At 40.5% G+C, this 18,374-nt stretch overlaps 1 protein-coding gene across 1 annotated transcript; it reads right to left on the reverse strand.

Annotated features, from left to right (window-relative positions):
• Positions 1-7,124: 7,124 nt before the first annotated feature.
• On the reverse strand, positions 7,125-16,609 carry LAMP2 (lysosomal associated membrane protein 2). The gene is made up of 9 exons (XM_064463272.1): positions 16,447-16,609; positions 15,300-15,418; positions 14,579-14,792; positions 13,803-13,964; positions 12,817-13,034; positions 12,176-12,295; positions 11,826-11,904; positions 10,852-11,019; positions 7,125-9,560 (listed from the first exon to the last, which is right to left on the reverse strand). Exons 1-9 carry the CDS (start codon positions 16,571-16,573, stop codon positions 9,421-9,423), a joined length of 1,347 nt encoding a protein of 448 aa, XP_064319342.1. The 5' UTR covers positions 16,574-16,609; the 3' UTR covers positions 7,125-9,420.
• Positions 16,610-18,374: the final 1,765 nt, after the last annotated feature.

Consider the following 18,374-nt stretch of genomic DNA (forward strand, 5'->3'; position numbering starts at 1 on the left):
GATGCAGTTTGTGACTTTAGCTCCCTGTGCTGGCCAGCTGGGGACCAAATCTCAAAGCAGCATGTAGCTGGATCCTTGAATTTTGAGCACTAGATTAACTTTCTAGGGCCAAAGAGTCCAGAAGCCCAGTACAAGAAGACTTACTAAATGCTAAGTATCACAACCAACCATCGGGCAAAAACTATTTATTAAGAGCTGTTAAAAACCTGAACCAGAGGTAGTTTCGGAACTAGTTTTGCTCAGATGCGGTTATTCATATGACTCTGGTAGAGCTAGGGCAACACATCCTGCCTGCACAATTTACCTGAAAGGGCATGTTCTGATCAATAGAAACCAGCTTCTGCCAAGGAAGATGCTGCTGCAATAGCAGCTCTTCCTCTGACATCAGAAATAAGGTAAACCCACAAACGCTTCCCCACCTGCCAATTACTTTAGCTCTTTTAAAATGTTTATATTTCTGTAGGATTGCGAGAGGAAACCAAACCCTTCATGCTTCAGGCCAGTAAATTAACAGCTCTCCAGCTAGCAACAGGACAAAACTTTATTTACATCTATTCCTACCTGCATATTGGAAAGATTTGCGAAGCAGCTGGTCCTTTAGCAGATGATGGACCCATGCTTTGAACCAATCAACATAGAAATATCAACTAATTGGGGTGTAAATGCTGAACAGCTTAGAAGCAAAAGTTTGTGTTTCCCCACCAACATCCAGATCCAGGCATACTGACAACCCTATTGGAAAAGCTCTCAGAAATGGCATACATGTCTACTTACACTAAAACACAGCTTTATAAACACCAGTTAACTTTATTTTCCATACACATATTCTGCTTTCAGCATATTTGTACAGTCATTTCAAGATTTGGAGAATTGTACACACCACTCTTCATGCTACAACAACCTTAAAGTGCTGCCTCAATTTTTGACTTCTGTTGAAGCCCCAAATAATACTTTATATGTATATATAAAATATATTTAAGTGCATCTAGGGTATGGCCACATTTTACTAAAATAACCTAGCAAAAGTGATGCAAAACACTTTGATCTGCCACTTGAGCATGAAACCATAGATGGAATCCATCTGCTGGCAGCAGGGAAGCAACACCCTCTGACAAGCAGGTGACAAATGAGCAGAATTTGCCAGTGTCAAAATAATTCACCATTTATCGCTCTGGCAGGGAAATCAAGTATTGCAAGAGCAAAGCTACAACACAAAAGACCAAGGCAACCAAAACCAAAGCACGCAGTCCAACTCAGCAGCATTAAATTACACCTCAAAAAAAAAAAAAAAAAAAGAGATAACTTGGTTCAAGAGCCCATTTGTGGTACAAAAATCAGTTTTGTCCGATTCAGGTAAAGCTTATCTTTGGTCACAGTGAGGACAAGAATAATTGGATGTACAGGTATTTCTCAAACATCAAAACTGACTGTTCAGAAATCTCCCTTCCCTGAATGTATATAGTTGTTGTGAGTAACTTAAACATCAGCGTGAACTGTCTCCTTTGTGCATGTGAAATACTGAAGGTGCTTTCCCTACAACATAGATACAGGCTCAATACACAAAGAGATTACATATTGAAATAGCTTTAGTAAACACTTGCTGCAAAGGACAAACTTTGTGTGCCAGCAGTAGCTCTCTGCAGACCTGGCAGCTCTTGAGCTGTCCCACAGTTGGAAATCACAGTTCACTAGCTGCAAAAGGCTTTTACCAAGGTGGACCAAAGAGGTTGAGAGAGCAAAAGCCTTCTTTCATCCTATCAACATGAACCTGATGGGAGTGACGCAGAACACAACCACAAACAACTAGCTTCTATTTTGGTACAGTTTAGGTATGGAACAGAATTGCAAAAGGTATGGCATTAACAACCAAGAAAACATCTTCACACAGGTCAGATGCTCTTAACTCCTTTGGAAGTCACTTTCTTCACTATATGTATACTAGTTTATGCTTTATGATCAGCATTCCTCATACTAGAAATTTTGTGCTCTTACATTATTCAACATTTTTGTTTGAGGGAGCAATAATTAGGAGATTAAAAGCAGATTAATACTATCAAAACAGACTTTTAGTATCTTCACTTGCATTCCTAGATCACAGCTTTTCAGTGATCCTGTTAACCCATGAAAGCTGTCCAAAGGAACTGCAGGAATCTCTGAACAATCTATGCTCTTAGTCAGTCTTTGAGAGCTCTCAATATATTCTTGACCCTCATATGGCTCAGTACTGAAACGCTGTGCAGTTTCTTTTATGTGCACAGAATCAGAGATGAACTGCAGCCGCTGAAATTCCAGCCTCCCACCCTCATTTCACAATTGAGCGCAGAACAAGAGGGAAAACACAGTCAAACAAAACAGCACAGGGCACATTTCCTTTAGCAGACTGTTGGCTTTTCTGAGTTGTGAAAGTTCTCCAGGCCTGAGCCTTATCTCAGTGAAAAAAGACATTAAAGCCATCATGCTAGTGCAACGCTATTTAACATACATTAGCAGCCAACTTCTCCAACCGATGTTAAACAAATTAATTTACTAGAAGAATCAGATGTTCTTCTCATATTATGTCAGTTTATTAGTAAGAACAGGTACTACCTTTACACTCATAAGGAATAGGGAATTCAGACTGATTCACAAGAACAAGCTGCTAGTGAAAAAAAGACAACTGCCATACGCAAAATTCCCAACAGAAGTTTGTCAAGAGCTTGGTATTAATTTTCCCGTAGAACGTAGAGTCCCTTTCAACATAGCATTCACACTTATAATTATGCTTTTAGCTTTAGCATTATCCAAGATAAGCTGTATGCAACTGGAAATCTTCTTGCATAAGAAGATAAAACAACAGAAATAAAGTTTTGTAGATGTCTTCTTTACTCAAAATAATCACATTTCTCACGTGGACACACATCAACCCTACTCATTTCTATGGTCCTCAGACCACCTACTTTCTCCAAAATCATACAGTAGGTTCATGTAATTCTGCAACTCACCTTCAGACCCATGGCACGTTATTCTGTCATGAAGTGATTTAAAAAATTTTTTTAAATAAAGAAACATCATTTGTTTTTCTTCTTTTTAAAGGGGCAGATCAGGGAGTCTGGGAAAAGGAGAAGAGCAGGGAAGGTGGCAAGAAAGACGGAATTAAGAGATTATACAGACTGATAGCCAGTACGACTTTTTCTTCTTCCAATTATATAAGATATAAAGACAAGAATGATAAGGAAGCCAAGTGCCAGGCCCACCGCAATGGGAATAAGAAAGTTCAGCTCAGAATCAGCAAAGCATTCTTCAGCTGCAGAAAGAAGGAAAACAAAAAAAGCAAGGGAGAATAAATTAGTAAAGGAAATCAAGCATTAGAAACCAAATAAAGCAAGGAGCAAACAGGCATTTTTGTGACCTTACAGTGTATTAGAAAAATAGTACATCTAAAGTAAAATCAGTATTGAGTAAAGAATTGATAGATTGCTTTCTTTAAACATATATACTACACACATCATTTGTACTGGTAATATACTTCTTCCAATTTGTATGTTTAACTTCATCTCCCTTTAGTGAGCAGTCCACTCAGATCAGAAACATGAGGACAAACCAGCAGTCTGAGCATGCATTAGCTGATCACACCCCAGTTAACAAACAATATAGCAACAACAATTAAAAAACAGACTGGTATATTACTGCCTTGTTCAAGTGACTTCCCAAACCCTCCAGTCACCAGCACTTCTCTAGGTTCTAGGCATAAAGGGAAATAACAGACAGCAAACCAAGTAATAAAGTAGAAATGTACTGGAAACTACAAGAGACGGCCAAGACAGATATGCTGAAAGCACTGAATGGAAAACACTGGAAGACACTTTCTTTGGGTGGGCAACTTTATTTTCAATTCAAATACAAGAAAATGCTTATCTGTTTAAGCTGAGAACCAGGCAAACCTTACCGAAATCAACAGAGGAGGAAAACAGCAGAGAGGCAGCAGTAATACTACAGTGGTTTTTAATATACAGGTTGTAGAACTGATTTTAAACCCAGTGATAAACACCTTAGACACAGAGGCAGGGCTGGACATTTTTCCCGCTTGTAAAAAGAGCAGGGCTCCACCTGCGCGGTGCCAAGGTGAGATGTTTAGTGAGATACAACACAATCTGTGCCCTGCTCCAGCACTGCGAGGATGTTTGACTTACATGCCTTTAATAAAGCAGAGCTCCTCATAAAACTTTCTTGCTTGCATTTATATTACAGCAGAGCTTCATGCACATATTCAATGCTTTATCAAAAGTTAGCCATTATTTGAAGTGAATATTTAAACCATTTGAGCCTCTAACTGAATCAGCCTTAGTTAAGGGAAATTTACTGTCTTGATTTAGCTCACTACAGTCCAGTGCACACTTGCCACTACTCGTTCATGAAATGCTACACAAAGCCTCTGGCTAAGAGGAAAAAAGCAAAACACATGGAGATTTAGCACCTCAAAATACTAATCTCAGACAACCTGAAGGCACCTACTGCCAAGTTAGAGCAACACTTGGAAGGGGGAAAAAAAGAGGAAGGGAAATACGTACCTTATACAGTGAGCTACTGCAAAATATTCTGACTACTGAGGAAGGATTTAAGCACCTCAAAAAGAGAACTGCATTTGATGTCTAGTCGTCTTTGTTCACTGAAGATCAATATACACAATTTAACTACTACATTGGGTCATGAATACTAAACATGAATGAATTTTCTGAAGATGAAAGGTGCCCAGCAGGCAGTGACAGATACTCCCTTCCTCTCTTCTTTAAAGGAAGGAGATAGCTGCAATACACATCATGCTATGGCACTGTTACAGGGAATTCCCAGGATAAAGAGGGTTTAAAGTTTCATACCAGAAACATTCCATCCTTTCCCTCTCTCAAGCTTGCCACTGTTGTTGGCAGTCATCTATCCACGTCTTGTTACTGTATAATGGTTAGAAGCTTCAGAGAAGTGTCTTCAAATGAAGAGCCTAGTAACTGCACACCACCCCAAGCAGAATCCCCATTCAGGCCAAGAGAAATAGATTTTTACATACTTGCTTGAATGTGCCTCCATCCAAAATAATCAGAAATTTCAGCCCCCAACAGTTTTAGCCCAGAATAAAAGCTATCTTCCCTTTTAATTCCAATCATGAGATGCAACTGACAGCCCCAAATTGTGTGTTTTTATTGGTATATGCTGTAAAATGTGGTAAATTAAAAATAAAAGGCCTCCATTGGCTGGAAAAGCTTCTTTTGAGGACTACTAGCATGGCATCTTCAAGCTAAAAGATCAGAAACCTTGGTATATTAAGAGCACAAATTTAATATTTAGTAAACTGTATGTAAGGCAAGGTCAATAATAATCAAAGCAAACCGCAGTATATGATAGACACATTAATATTCAAAATCCACAAGCGCACACAAGTTTTGTTCTGGTCTGTGGAAAATGCATTTAACTAAATGCATTTTCCACAGACCAGAACGAAACTATTTTTAGTCACATAATGCCCCTGCATGTCTTTAATATTCTGAATTTAAAAGTGTAGTATTTTGGAAGAACTGAAATTAATTCATCGATTATGAACCAGAACATATTCTAAGCTGTTGGATTCAAACAAATCATGACAATACCTTCTGTATAATTTCATAACCAGGTTTGTTTTTAACAAACCGTTCATCTGACTCGGCAAGAAAGCTATCTCGAGTTCAGATTTTTGTTTGGTTATTTAAATTAACTTGCCCATTTACAGAGTAAGCTGGTAAGTGCAAAGACAACTAATCTTCCCAAAGCTGCTCCTACTGCTATGGGTACAATGAAGTTGCCCACCTCTGGGCTGCAGTCTTCAGATAAATAGAAAGAGGGAAAGTCTGAAAAAGAAATGCATTTAAATAAAAGTATTTAACACTATGATCTCTAATGATTTAAAACAGTTATGCCTTTCTCCAAAAGGATATCAAAGTTATCCACAAAACCGTGATCTTCTCCCCCTCCTCAAAATACAACAGCAATAGCTCCCCTTCCCAAACATCATAACTAACAGACTCATAATTCCATTATATACTCTCTTGAAAAGTATCTGCATGTCACTGCAGATTTATCATTATTGCACAACACGAAGTCCAGTCTTCCAGTCTCTAGATACTCCCTGCAGGTCTCCAGGAGAGACAATACTGGAGATAGTTACAGTAAAAACAGTTAATGTTTTGACAAAAAAAAAAGTCATTACACTTATGCAGGACAGCAGTAGTTCCCACTTGTTCCAAGTTTTGTCAGATTCTTGCAGACTCACTTGTACTGATAATTTCATGGAAATTTGATGCCTGCAGTCCCCATGTAGTTTAAATTCACTTTGATTTACATCATTAGGAACTCAGCTGTTAAGCTCTTTAACAAGAGCCTGTTAAAATACTTGTGTTTTCTTCACATTAAAAAAAGCTTCATCCGACTTCAGCTTACGCTCCAGAAAGTGCCAACATTTTTTTGACTTTGTGTAGCAGATAAGAAGGTAGCTTTAACATAATGATTCTAGAAGCAGTGCAGGCTGGATCAAGAAGAAAGGGTATAGGATTAGATCACACTTTTTCCTCTTGTCATATGACCATAGAGTTCTCAAGATAGGCCAGAAAGTACGGTAAAGGGAAGACCAGTGCCTCTCTTGATGCAGGGGAAAAAAAAGAAAAGAGTATATGGTAGTACTGTTACCAGAAGAACTGGCAACACAGACAGGATCAACACAGCTTCTACCTTAGAGGATGAAGCTCTAACCAGTTCCCAGAAGGCTCCCTAATGCTCCCCTACTTTTGCTCAATGCAGAGAAAAATGGTTTGTCTTCCAGGACAACTGCAAGAAGAAACCAAACTGTTCACAGCTGTACACCAATTTAAGATGACGAACAAAATCAATCATAAAAACACCTTGTCTGAATGGAGCTACAATTGACAAGAGTATACAAGGAAATTCCTAATGATGAACCAGATGTACAGCATCTCATTTACTTCCCAAGCTGTCTTCTGCTAGAGGATTGTTCCCAAGCACACTTCAGAATGTGCTGCAAAACAAAGCATTAAGACACAGACAACAGAGGACTCTCAGAGTCGCACCTTCACCAGCTGTGTAACAGAATCTCAGATATAGACTGATCAAAGTTGACCTCACTCATTTAGTTTATTTTCTTTAAAAAAAGACAGTACAAGATGTCTGTTTTCAAATCAGTTAAAAAATGTGAACAAGTTTCCTTAAGAAATAGAACAATCTTTATTATTCAGAGCACATGTTGAACAGGTTGACAGTTCCCTACAAAGCAATACATACAGGAAAACTAGTGGTTTTATAACAACAGGCAGTTAGGCGAAACTTAAATGCTTTCTGAACCAGTTACCTGCACATCAGTCTAGGAGTACTTTAATCTCTCAGCCAATATACTTGCAAATGAAGATTAAGTTGCATGTTTTTGCAAAGATACTTCCAGTACTGTTGCATTTTGGGAGCAGTTTGCACTAATCTTCTACACTGTCACTTAGAAACCGTGCCCCGTTCAAAAGTTTGCATGGTCAGATGAATACAGCATGGTAATTACTCCTTATCAGAAACGCATGTATAACTGGTACCACTGAGCATCAGTCACAAAATTGCTAAAAATCTGTATGAACTTCTGCATTTGAGGGTATATTAATATGAAAATCATTAGAACAATTTTGTTTTAATTAAAATGGAAAGTCTTGAAGCCTGTTTTAGGATTAAACTTAGTAGTTCCCCACTTTCATTAAAATGAATTTCAGTAACTGATGCAAAATTTGAGCTGTAGTCTACAACCTATAGCAAGCATTATCCACCCATACTTGCTTCCTTGGCTAGTGTCAAGAGTAAACTGCTTTTACAAAAGAAAAATTACTGAAAGAAGTGTATTTTATGACCTGTATACAAACATGCCACAGACATCTCTACAACCCTAGAAAACACTAATAAAACACTAAACCAGCTTTGATGCAGGCTAAACTCATTCTAAAGAGGGAGACAACATTATGTTCATTAAATAACAGTTTCGGCAGCTCATGTTATGACATATGCAAAAAAGCCTCACCTATCTAAAAGTCTAAGAGACTTTTTTTTTTTCCATGCAGTAAAAACTATGTATTATAGCACAGGGAGGCCAGAGGAAAGGTGGGCAGCAAGGGTTAATCTCTACAGAGCTGCACTTTAAAAACAGTCCAGTTGCACTGTATTTAAGATCGCTATCCTTTCCATACTGCAAGGAGAGACAGGTGCTGTGGGTCTATCTCACTCGTTTGGCTTTTGCATTCTTAACATTAATAAATGCTACACAGCAAACAATCAAACACAAAGTACATTAAACATTCAGAATGCCAATGGCGGGCAGTTATAATGGGAATTTTGATAGGCAGAGAACCATTCAAGATGAAGATTTAAAGACAGCTGAAGCTGCAACAACAGATACTGGCTCATTAAATGAAAGCATCTTTAAACAGTGGTCATTCAAAGCAACAAGACAGACCAGTTCTGTGCAGAGTATGATATAAAGTTAAGTGCACTTCAAAGTTCTGGAATATTTAGAAAAGTTATTCCCTTTAAACCAATATCAGCAAAAAAAGCTTGCATTAATTTAGCAGAACTCTGCCTCAGTTGAGTATTTTAGATGATTACCAAGGTATGGTAAGTGGTGAAGAATTCAGTGCCTAACACTAATATTTTTTTTTTTTTTTTAAGTATGTGGAAATGGCACTGAAGTCTTCCTATATATCCACCATTTGGCAAGTACAGGTTACCCATTTTGTTTGTACAGCCAAGCTTTAGGAATGATTCCTGAAACTACACCAAGGCAAGAGTAAACTACTCAAATTCTGTCAAAGCTAAGTAAGTTACTGCTGCCACTTCAAAAGATCACTTAATCACCAGCCTAAAGTTCAATTCTATGAAAAACGAAGTTGTTACTAGGCATCATACAACCCTTGTTAAATACTACACGAGTCAACATAGTGACTAATGCTGCCAGCTGAACCCACAATTATGACAACAACTAAGGAACGCAGAGGGGAGAAGCAAGTACAAATTCTATGCTATTCTGGCAGTTGCCCAATGCACGTAAGTTTAGAATGTGTTCTTGTTTCAGGCTACAATTTGTAAAAAGCAGAAATTAATCCTAAACAATTTAGGGTTTTTGCAAGACAAAATCCTTAGCCTAGTAATTCATCCGATATTTGACATCTTCACAACAGCTATGAAACCCACGTCGTCTTCTTAGAGCAGGAAAACTAAAAACGTAGTTCTGCTTCATCTGAGATAAACATTCTCTCTTTGTTTCTGAACTCCAATTAGCTGTGGCTAGTAATTACTCCTAAATTTTGGGTCTTTTTTTGGACTTCAGAACTTGCACTTGCTTTGTTTAGAATGAAATCGGAACAGGAACCGCATTTGGATTCACAAAGTTTGATATCCAGCATAGCTTTTTCTTCTGCCAATTATGTAAGCAACCACTATAATGGCAATCAAGCCAGCAAGTGCAGCACCAACTACAATTGGGATTAGAATGCTGTCATCATCCAGCGAACACTCCTGGGCTGTAGATGAGAAAAAGGTTGCAACAAGGAATAAATAAAGACAGAATACTTGCCAAGTGTGGTATAAAAATCCCTTTTCCTTAACATGAAGTTGTTAAAAAAATCAAGTATTATTACATCATTAAACCAAGAAAGAACTGCAGAGGTCTCATGGTTCAGCTAGCATGTATCAAGCATTACAATCACTTGGAGCCTTTTACAAACTATAGTAAGCTAATGGAAATGCCCCTGGTGTATGAGTTTTCATGTGCACAAGATCTGTACTAGACAAGAGAGCTGCCATTCTTCTACTTTTAAGAGAGCACCAGGCTTATCCATTTCATGCCTAAGGCAAGTCTGGTGCTTTCACTCATTAAGAATAAAGTGACTTACATTTGGTATCAAGAACCTATCCGGAATGGAGACATGTTACAGAGGGATGAAATAACTATAATTAAGAGAAAAAGGAAGCTAGCTACAACTTGAACTACAGAGTGAAATGGGACCCTAACTCTTCAGAACATATAATGATAAATGCTGTTTACCTTGCATATGTTTGGGGAGTTAACTTACCTCTGCCTAAAAAACAGAAGTTCAAAAATCTGCACCCAATCTATTTGTCTACAGATTAGTCTAGTATTATCATTAAGTACAGTCGTCTTATACTTGCAGCACAAAGACCAGGTTACACTAAAGATTAAGAAAGAGGTCATTTAAGCCATTCCATTTTTTCCCCAGACAAGACCAGGTTAATGCAGCAAACATTTTAGAATCTTTCTTTAGTTCTGGATATTCAAGACTGCTCCTGAAAGAAGCTCTGCCAGTTCATTTTCTCCCCCAACACTCCTATTCCTTAGGCTAATATGTAAAAAGAAATGGAACACCTAACAGTATTACCAAAATCCACTTCTGCTGAAATTTTTGTACTATTTTCTTATATATTTGAGCTACAAAAAGCTGTATTTCAAGATGATGTCAGATAACTTCTAACTTACCCTGCAAAGCAATGCTTAAGTCCTTCTTCAGTGTCTCTAGCTCCTTCAATTTTTATGAAGAACCAACATACCTAGCAGACTTTTTAAAATGAGAACAAAGCTTTCCTTGAACTTGAATGTCAGTCTCTGAACTTCTCTTTATTCCATGTATTGAAAAAACAAACCCAAACCTAAACCAAACCACAAAACCCCCCAAAAAAACCCCAATGGAACAAGAGCTTCAAAAATAAAGTGTTTGTGCCCAATGCCGGTGCTTTTTAGCAAGTAAGAATTTTGCAAGCTTTGCAAGAATTAACAAAAAAAAAAAGAACTCTTACCTGTAGAGAACTTATCTGCCTTCACAAGGAACGGCTGAATCCATAGATTAAAAGTATGTATTTGAAGATTTTCATTAATCTCAAGAGTTTGTTCTTTTCGGCACATATAAGAACTACCAAGGAAAGCATCCCACTTGCTGAAATTGTTGTTATCTGCATTTGAGATGACTAAACAAAGGGGGGGGAAAAAAAGAGGAAATTTGCATGCCCACTTTAAATGCAAGAGAGTTGCTAATACAATCGTAAGACTAAAGGTCTGAATCTAGAGGGGCCAACTTTTCAACACTGACTACTCTGAAAAAGGTAGTCTGAAGTGTGATTGATCTGCTTAACCAAAAGATGTCAGGCACTGAAGCTATTAGGGCACTTAACAGTAACCTGTCCTCCATGTAGACATGACATTAGGCTTTCCTTGTACCTCCACTCATCCCAACGTTGCAGAGTTGTGAGTGTTTTAGCTTTAGTGCCCTTTTAACTGCAGTAGCCATGACAAGCAACTTAAAAAAAAATTTGATTTGGAAAAAAGTATACTTTTGAAGGACTGGTCTCTTCTCCCAGTGAGAGTTAAAGCAGAAGTGGTTAGATGATACAGAAGCATCTTCAAAGAAGACAACAGCTGGTTTAGGAAAAACAAAGCTTCAGAGTTGGTACAACTTATTTCACCCCTCAAAAAATTACGTTACTGAAAACGGTTATAAAGAAGCCTGCTTAATTTATATTTGTTTATCACAAAGTAAGAGACTCCATTAGCAGAAGTTTCAGGAGAAAGAGAAGTTTAACTTCTGTTACCCACACTGCTGTTTAAATTAACTCTTATATCAGTTTCTGTTTATTACCTTTGCTCCTCTTGACTTAATGACCTAAAGTAGGAAGCACCAGTAAGCATTGAAATAAATAAAAAGTCAGAAGTGTTTGGTAAATACAGACATTGAATAAAAGCTTACACTTGCTTTAAGGCAGATACTATTCCTTACCAGAACCATTCAGGCTGTTGAGCAGTGTAACATTCACCTCTTTCAGATAAAATTTTTGTACGCTTGCACTTGCATTTTTCTGTTTAAGAAGCAAGAACGAACTGTCAGTGTGCAATTCTGCATTCTTAACTTTAAGAACATATGCTTTACAAAGGCCAACACATTTACTACAGCCTTACATTTTCTACAACTTTAACCCCATTTTCCACTTGTCTTCAGGCAGCCAGCTAGCCAGTTCTACCTCCTACATGGGAACAGCTTACCACCAGCAAGTGACAGAAGGATTTTACTATGAGCAATCACCATGCAATGCTGTTAAAGTGGAAATTTAGTTAAAAAAAATTACTTACAACAACAAACGTGAAACCAATCAATGTGCTATTTCCATCATTCAATCTCAGAACAGCTGTTGTGTTACCACACGTACCATCTGCCACAGTTGTCTTTGGATTGATGTTGATCAGAACAGGCTGAAACACAGACATACCAGGTCAAAGACGTTCAGCTGCCATTAGGAACACATTGTTTTAGTCAGTAGCAGTCTTTGGCTAGATGAGCTTGTCAGGAAGATGACAGTGGAAGACTGAGCCTGGCTACTATAGATCCAAGGTTACCAAGGTTTACATGCTGGTAATACTGAAATAAACATATTGCCCAGTGAAGTCTTACACTGTTGACAACAGGTTAACTTTGGCTCCCTCTGTGGGGAAAGCCAGTATCTGCAGGGACAAACAGCCTTAAAAGCCAAGAAAGTTCCAGGCTTTTAGCAATGTTAGAGGTACTCCCAGTAACATGTTACACTGAATCCACATAAGGTTTTGAAGCTAGATATTATGCCATGAAACTATTCTGATGTCAGAGGGGTGCTACCCTAAATACTTAGAAGCAGTTCTGGACAGCCAGTGGTGTACAAAGCAAATACCCTGTACTCACATTTCGTACCAAATAACTACAGCAACCTTTATACTCTTCTAAAATAGAAGAGAAGCACCTTGTCTTGAGAAACATTCAGCTGCAGCCCCACAGTAGCCAGAAGACAAGTTTTGTTTCCACTTTTAAGAGAATAGTTTCCTGTGTCTGGGTTCTCCACAGGTTTGGGAGCAGTTGTTGGAGCAGGCGACCAAGTGGTGGTAGATGCCGTAGTTACGTTGGCAATAGTAGGCAGAACAGTAGGTGCAGAAGTAGGTGTATCAGCACGACATCTAGACTCTGAAAGGAAATTTTAACCACCATTTCAGTGCTGAAATTTTATTGAAGTCTTATGATTCAGAAGTCAGTTCAATACAGATACCAATTTCTCTGTTGAAATCTAGGCTTACTGGGAGTCTGCTAATCGGAAGTCTCAAACTCTGCACTACAGCACAGTTTTCCAAACACTTTATAGCTACCATTTGCTTTCAGAAATTCCATAATGCCCACAGTTTTAAATCCATGTAGCACTTGCAGTACTACTTACTTCTGACATACATACCCGGACAAAGATAGCTAAGTGGTTATAAAAGTGTGATATGCATTTGCTGTAGACAAAGTAAGCAACCCTATCACGCTCTATGTAGCAGGATGAAGTGCTCATCTCTTTTGAGCAGTTGAGCTATGAGATAACAGGCTCTGGACTATCTAAATGAAAAAGAAAGGTTACCACTGAAAATGGGAGGCAGTCAGTTAAAAACCTTGAAACTTAAATGATCTAGTCAGCAACAGTAGTTCTGAAGTGCTTATTTTTAATACCCCAATTACTGGAACACACACACCATTAGACTACCACCTTGGCACGGGAACAATCTACGTTATTATATACTACTAAATCTGTTCTACTAATCTATTTTCCCAGGAACAAGAAAAGATGTACTAAAGGATGTTTACACAAATATTGCTCAATGCAACACATATTAAAATTGGTGGATTTTTTTATTATGGGACTTCGCTCCCTGCACTAAGGTACAATACAAAAACTCATTCACAAAGTGAAATGCTCACCTTTTTTACCAATTGTGCCATTCTGAACAAAAGCCTGCACAGTAACATTCCAGAAAATCTGTGTTACATTTTCTGCTTCAAGAGAGTCAGTATTATGACACACGAAGACACTGTTCAGTTGAACTGGACGCATAGTATCCTTCACAACAATAGTTACTGGTCCTACAAATAAGCACAAATATTTTAATGCCTTATGAACTACAAGAACTTCTATAGGTAATGTTATGTTTTATGTAATTCCATAAGACATAGATTAAGAGATAATTAAGTTTAACAATCCTAACTCTCTTGAATGTTCTACCTCTGTGTCCTGACCTGAAGTGCTAACTAATGCAGAGAAGTAACCAAGCTTCCAGAAGCTGGTTCCAAGCCGTTAGAGGGGTGAATGTTTTTACCTAAGTTTTTATTTAAGGAAAAAAATCCTATTATTAGTAGCTACTAGTACACAGAAAGCCTAACACTGTATTGCTTTGCTAGGTGGAAGGTCAAGTAATGCACACGAAAATGAATCCTCCATACGCCTGTTGCCTACTAGCAGCACCTTGCTGATCAAGGCTGTTCATCTTCCATTCCACTTAAAGGAATGACACATTCAGTGAAGCTAACTAGTCTGTATTCTTATCCAGTAGGCAGATATGATGAACAGTAGTTAGGCACTATATTGCACAGAAGTCATCAGATATATTATTAGTCCTTCTAATTTTGAAAAAGCCAACCAAGGTCAGGCACATGTGGCCAAGATTGTTTCAGAAGTAGGGTTCTGTACAGAGCATTACCTTTTCGTTTAGCATCAGGAAATACAGCAGTATCATTGGTGTTGTAGATAAATGTGATGAAGCCCCCTTGGTAAGTTTCGTTGGTTTTTGTGAAGTTAATGCTCCAAGAGTGACCTTCTCCAAACTGTACCGCCAGAAGTGCAGCTTGTGTGTCATTGCCACAGACGCTTCCATTGTGTGTCACAGTGGATGACAAATTCAAGGTTGTGTTTCTCTAGAAGAAAAAGGCTGATTTTAAATGTTTTCCCAGGTAGCAGTTCTTTCCCACGACAATGTTACAAACTTGCTGGTGTTAGATGGAACCTTGCATAAGATCAGAATGTTATTCTACAAAATTATGAAAAAGGCTCCCTGACATCTGACTTAGAAGGGCGCCATATCAGATTCAAGTACAAAAGTACGAATCTAACTCGGCTGTAAATCTTGACTGTGCTGAGCTGCAATTTACATTTACTATTTAAGCAAAGAACATTACTACACTGATACACAAAAACCTACCAAATTTGACCACTATGCCCTTTAAGTAAGTGCAACAGGGCACTTTTGGTTATTCGTATTATTCACTGAGAACTTACGCTTTGTTGGAATATTTAGGAATACTCTTAACAAATTAGTTAAACAAAAAAAGTAAAAAACCAAACACCTTACGTAGAAGAGTGTAATTGAACTTTTACCCAGGACAAAATACAGTTCTCAACAAGAGTTACCTCCAAATACTTACATAATCACTACTGTTTGTTTCATATTTTATCAAGAATTTCATCATCCATTTTGCATACAGGCATGTAGCATTAGAGGCATCCTTTACATCTACTTCCACTGCATAGGACTGGAAAAAACCTATAAGATATGATTATTACCTATTCGGATATTGCTTTTACTTCAATTTCTAGAACTGTGTAGGAGGACAGCTCATTACAAAGTGGTAAATTATTTCAGGACTGGATTCAATTTGGCAGACACTGAAAGAGTATCTAGATTTTAAAAAAAGTATTGAAACTAGGAAGCACACCATGAAGTCATCACAGCTAGATAAAAATTCAGAGAGTGTTTTATAGTCTGTTTACCTGACAAAGACTAATGATCTAAATAAGCATTGGCTTTCCAGTGACAAACCGAGTGAATTGAAGCACACGAACACAGCACTAAAACGTACTGCCTGTAGGCCAGGGTCTTCCCGTTAACTTATCTGTTTCATCAGTGGTATGACTCTAGTTAAAACTCTTAAGAGATAAGATGGGGGTGCTTCCATTGCATTTCCGCCATTTCTGGATCAAAAGACAGGGATGTTAAATCCCCTTTACGTTTTTCAGAGAAGTTTTTATAGTTGCTAGATTTGACGCCGTGAATCTGAAGAGAGGCACTCCCCGCCCCGGTCAGGTTTGGTTTGCACTGCCGTGACCGCCGATCCCTCAGCCTGCGCCGGCCGCTGGCGAGGGGCGCTGACAGGAGCCGGGGGCGCCGGTAACCGCCAGTAACCGTCAGCCTGGAGGCGCCGCTCCAGCGACAGGGCCCCGCTGGGCCGGCGGCGCCGCCGCGCCTCCGCCCGCCCGCCCGCCTCCCCGCTCCACTCCAGGGGGTGACAGCGCTGCGGGGAGGCAGCCAGCCGCCGCCTCCGCTGTGGGGCCGCCCCAGGGAACCCGCTGCCGCCGCCTCCGCTGTGGGGCCCTCCCGGGGAGCCCCCCCCCCGCCTCTGGCCTGAGGCGGCTCGGGGCCCGGGAGGCCTGGGCAGCCCGCGCCACCCCCGCGCGCGCCCGACCGTTGCCCGATGCCGCGTCACATGCGCCGCCCCCCCCGTCCTCCCCTCCCCGCCGCCGCCGCCGCCGCCGCCCGCTCGCCGGCCCGGTGAGGGCAGCCGTCCCACTCACCGGAGGAGCCGAGCAGCAGCAGGAGGAAGGGGCAGGCGGAGGAGCAGCGCGACGCCATGCCGGCAACGGCGGCGACGACAGGCGAGCGGTACAGGCGAGCGGGCGCGACCAACACCTCGCCGGTCATGTGAGGGGAGGGGCGGTGCCGCCCGCGCGCCGCCCATCTCCGCGCCGCGTCTCGATTCGATGGTTCGCGGACAAGAGGCTGTCCGCGCACCCGCTCGGGAGGGCGGCGGGTCGGTGCTGGTCCGTTCGCCCCCCAGCCTCCCGCCTGCTCCGGGGGACCAGTGGCACCGTGTGTCGGCCCCTACCCCGTGCGGCTGCTGTGGGACCCTGCGGAAGCGTGTTACCAGTGACTTTCTTTTGCCTGGGGCTGCTGTAGGTTGAGAAGAGAAAGCGGAGAGAAGATACATAATAATATAAGTTTAATATAGAGGCTTTCACCGCGAAAAATAATATATTTTCCAAGTTTGCAATAAATAAAAAGGGGTAGAAACGGGCTAAATTGACCTAAACATTTAAGTCAGTGGTGCAGGAGCAGCAGGGCTGCACTGAGTTATCATGGGGGGTCAGGGGTGTGCTAGGCCTGCCCTGGGGAAATGGCGCTTCTCCAGGGCCAGGGCGGCCTTAGGTGGGCTGCTGGTGTGCCTCCTGGCTGAGGGGAGGGATAGTAAATATTATTGCTATTAATTAATATTAAATAGATATTAAAAACTAAATTCCATCCTCCCACCTCACCCAGGGCCGACCAGAGACGGTGCCAGGCTCTCTGGGGGTCTCTGCCTCCACTGTGACTGGGGAGACCCCTTTCCTGTGATGGCCTCTGCAAAGCAGGAGGGGGTTGGCACCAGCACCCAGAACAGGGATGCTTTGCTGCGCTTTTGCTGGTGCCGAAATGCAAAATGTGGCAGAAAGAAGGTGGGAGAAGGCAGTTGCTCAGTGCAAATGTGGGAGAAACGAGCCAGTGGGCTGGGGTAGGGGGAGAAGATGGGAGCAGACAAGAAACCTGGTGGATTTGAGACTGGAAGGAGGTATAAAATGTGATGGACTTTGGGTTGCAGCGTGCAGAGTATGATTAGGGGGAAAAAAAAAAGGCTGGCTTGGCAAACAAAGGGGAGATGGGGAAGAAGAGATTGAGGCTGCAAGAGAGCAAGGAAAATGGCAGGCAGATGCTCAGCTGCCTGAGGAGACAGGAGCTCTAGACTCAGCAAGGAAGGGCCCTCCTGGAATAGCACATTCCTGTTACTGCTGCTGTGGGAGAACTGCAAATAGTATTTTGAATAGTCAGGCACTAAGAGACATGCCCAGTTATTGGGGTAGAAAATGAAAGCTCTTGAAGAAGACAATAAAACACATTGATCTGATATAGTGAGACAGTGGAAGTGTAGACGGTGTTGATAGGAAAACAGTAAGGAAGTCTCAAGAAAGTTGAAATCATGCAATCTGTGATTAAAGGTCAGTTAAATACTCTCAGTTGTATACTTGCAACACTGTACTTTTCCAGAGTATCACAAAACCAAACCTGGCAAGTCAGGACCACCACTGAAACAAGTGCATTGCACACATGCTTGAGTGATCAGACATTTTCACTGTTTCTTTGCGTTTCTTTTTGAGCTTAATAACTGCACCTAGAACCAACTTACTATCCCTATTACATACCTGCACCTGCATCTGTCTAAGCATCATTGCAGGTGAATATCAAAATTCATATAATTTCAAAATATTTAGAAAGAATAATTTTTTATTTAGCCTTTGGGCTTAATTTACTGAAAACTTATGTGAAGAAATAAACTTTATATTTAATAATGGACCAAGCACTTGCTGTAGGCTGTGGAAGAGCGTCCAGTAACAGCAGCACAGATGAAACAATGAATTTTGAACGCAGCAAGCCTTTTGTCTTCCTCAGCTCCACCGCAAAGAATGGGGCA

The sequence above is a fragment of the Phalacrocorax carbo genome, chromosome 11 (assembly GCF_963921805.1).
Source record: "Phalacrocorax carbo chromosome 11, bPhaCar2.1, whole genome shotgun sequence".
In the NCBI taxonomy this organism is placed as follows: domain Eukaryota; kingdom Metazoa; phylum Chordata; class Aves; order Suliformes; family Phalacrocoracidae; genus Phalacrocorax; species Phalacrocorax carbo.

Excerpts from the sequence above, each read along its gene's own strand:
- LAMP2 (XM_064463272.1), bottom strand. The coding sequence starts at position 16,573 with ATGACCGGCGAGGTGTTGGTCGCGCCCGCTCGCCTGTACCGCTCGCCT. Across the intron at positions 13,035-13,802 it reads TGGCACAATTGGTAAAAAAG|AGTCTAGATGTCGTGCTGAT; the intron begins GTGAGCATTTCA and ends ATTTCCTTTCAG. Across the intron at positions 11,020-11,825 it reads CAACAGCCTGAATGGTTCTG|TCATCTCAAATGCAGATAAC; the intron begins GTAAGGAATAGT and ends CCCTTTGTTTAG.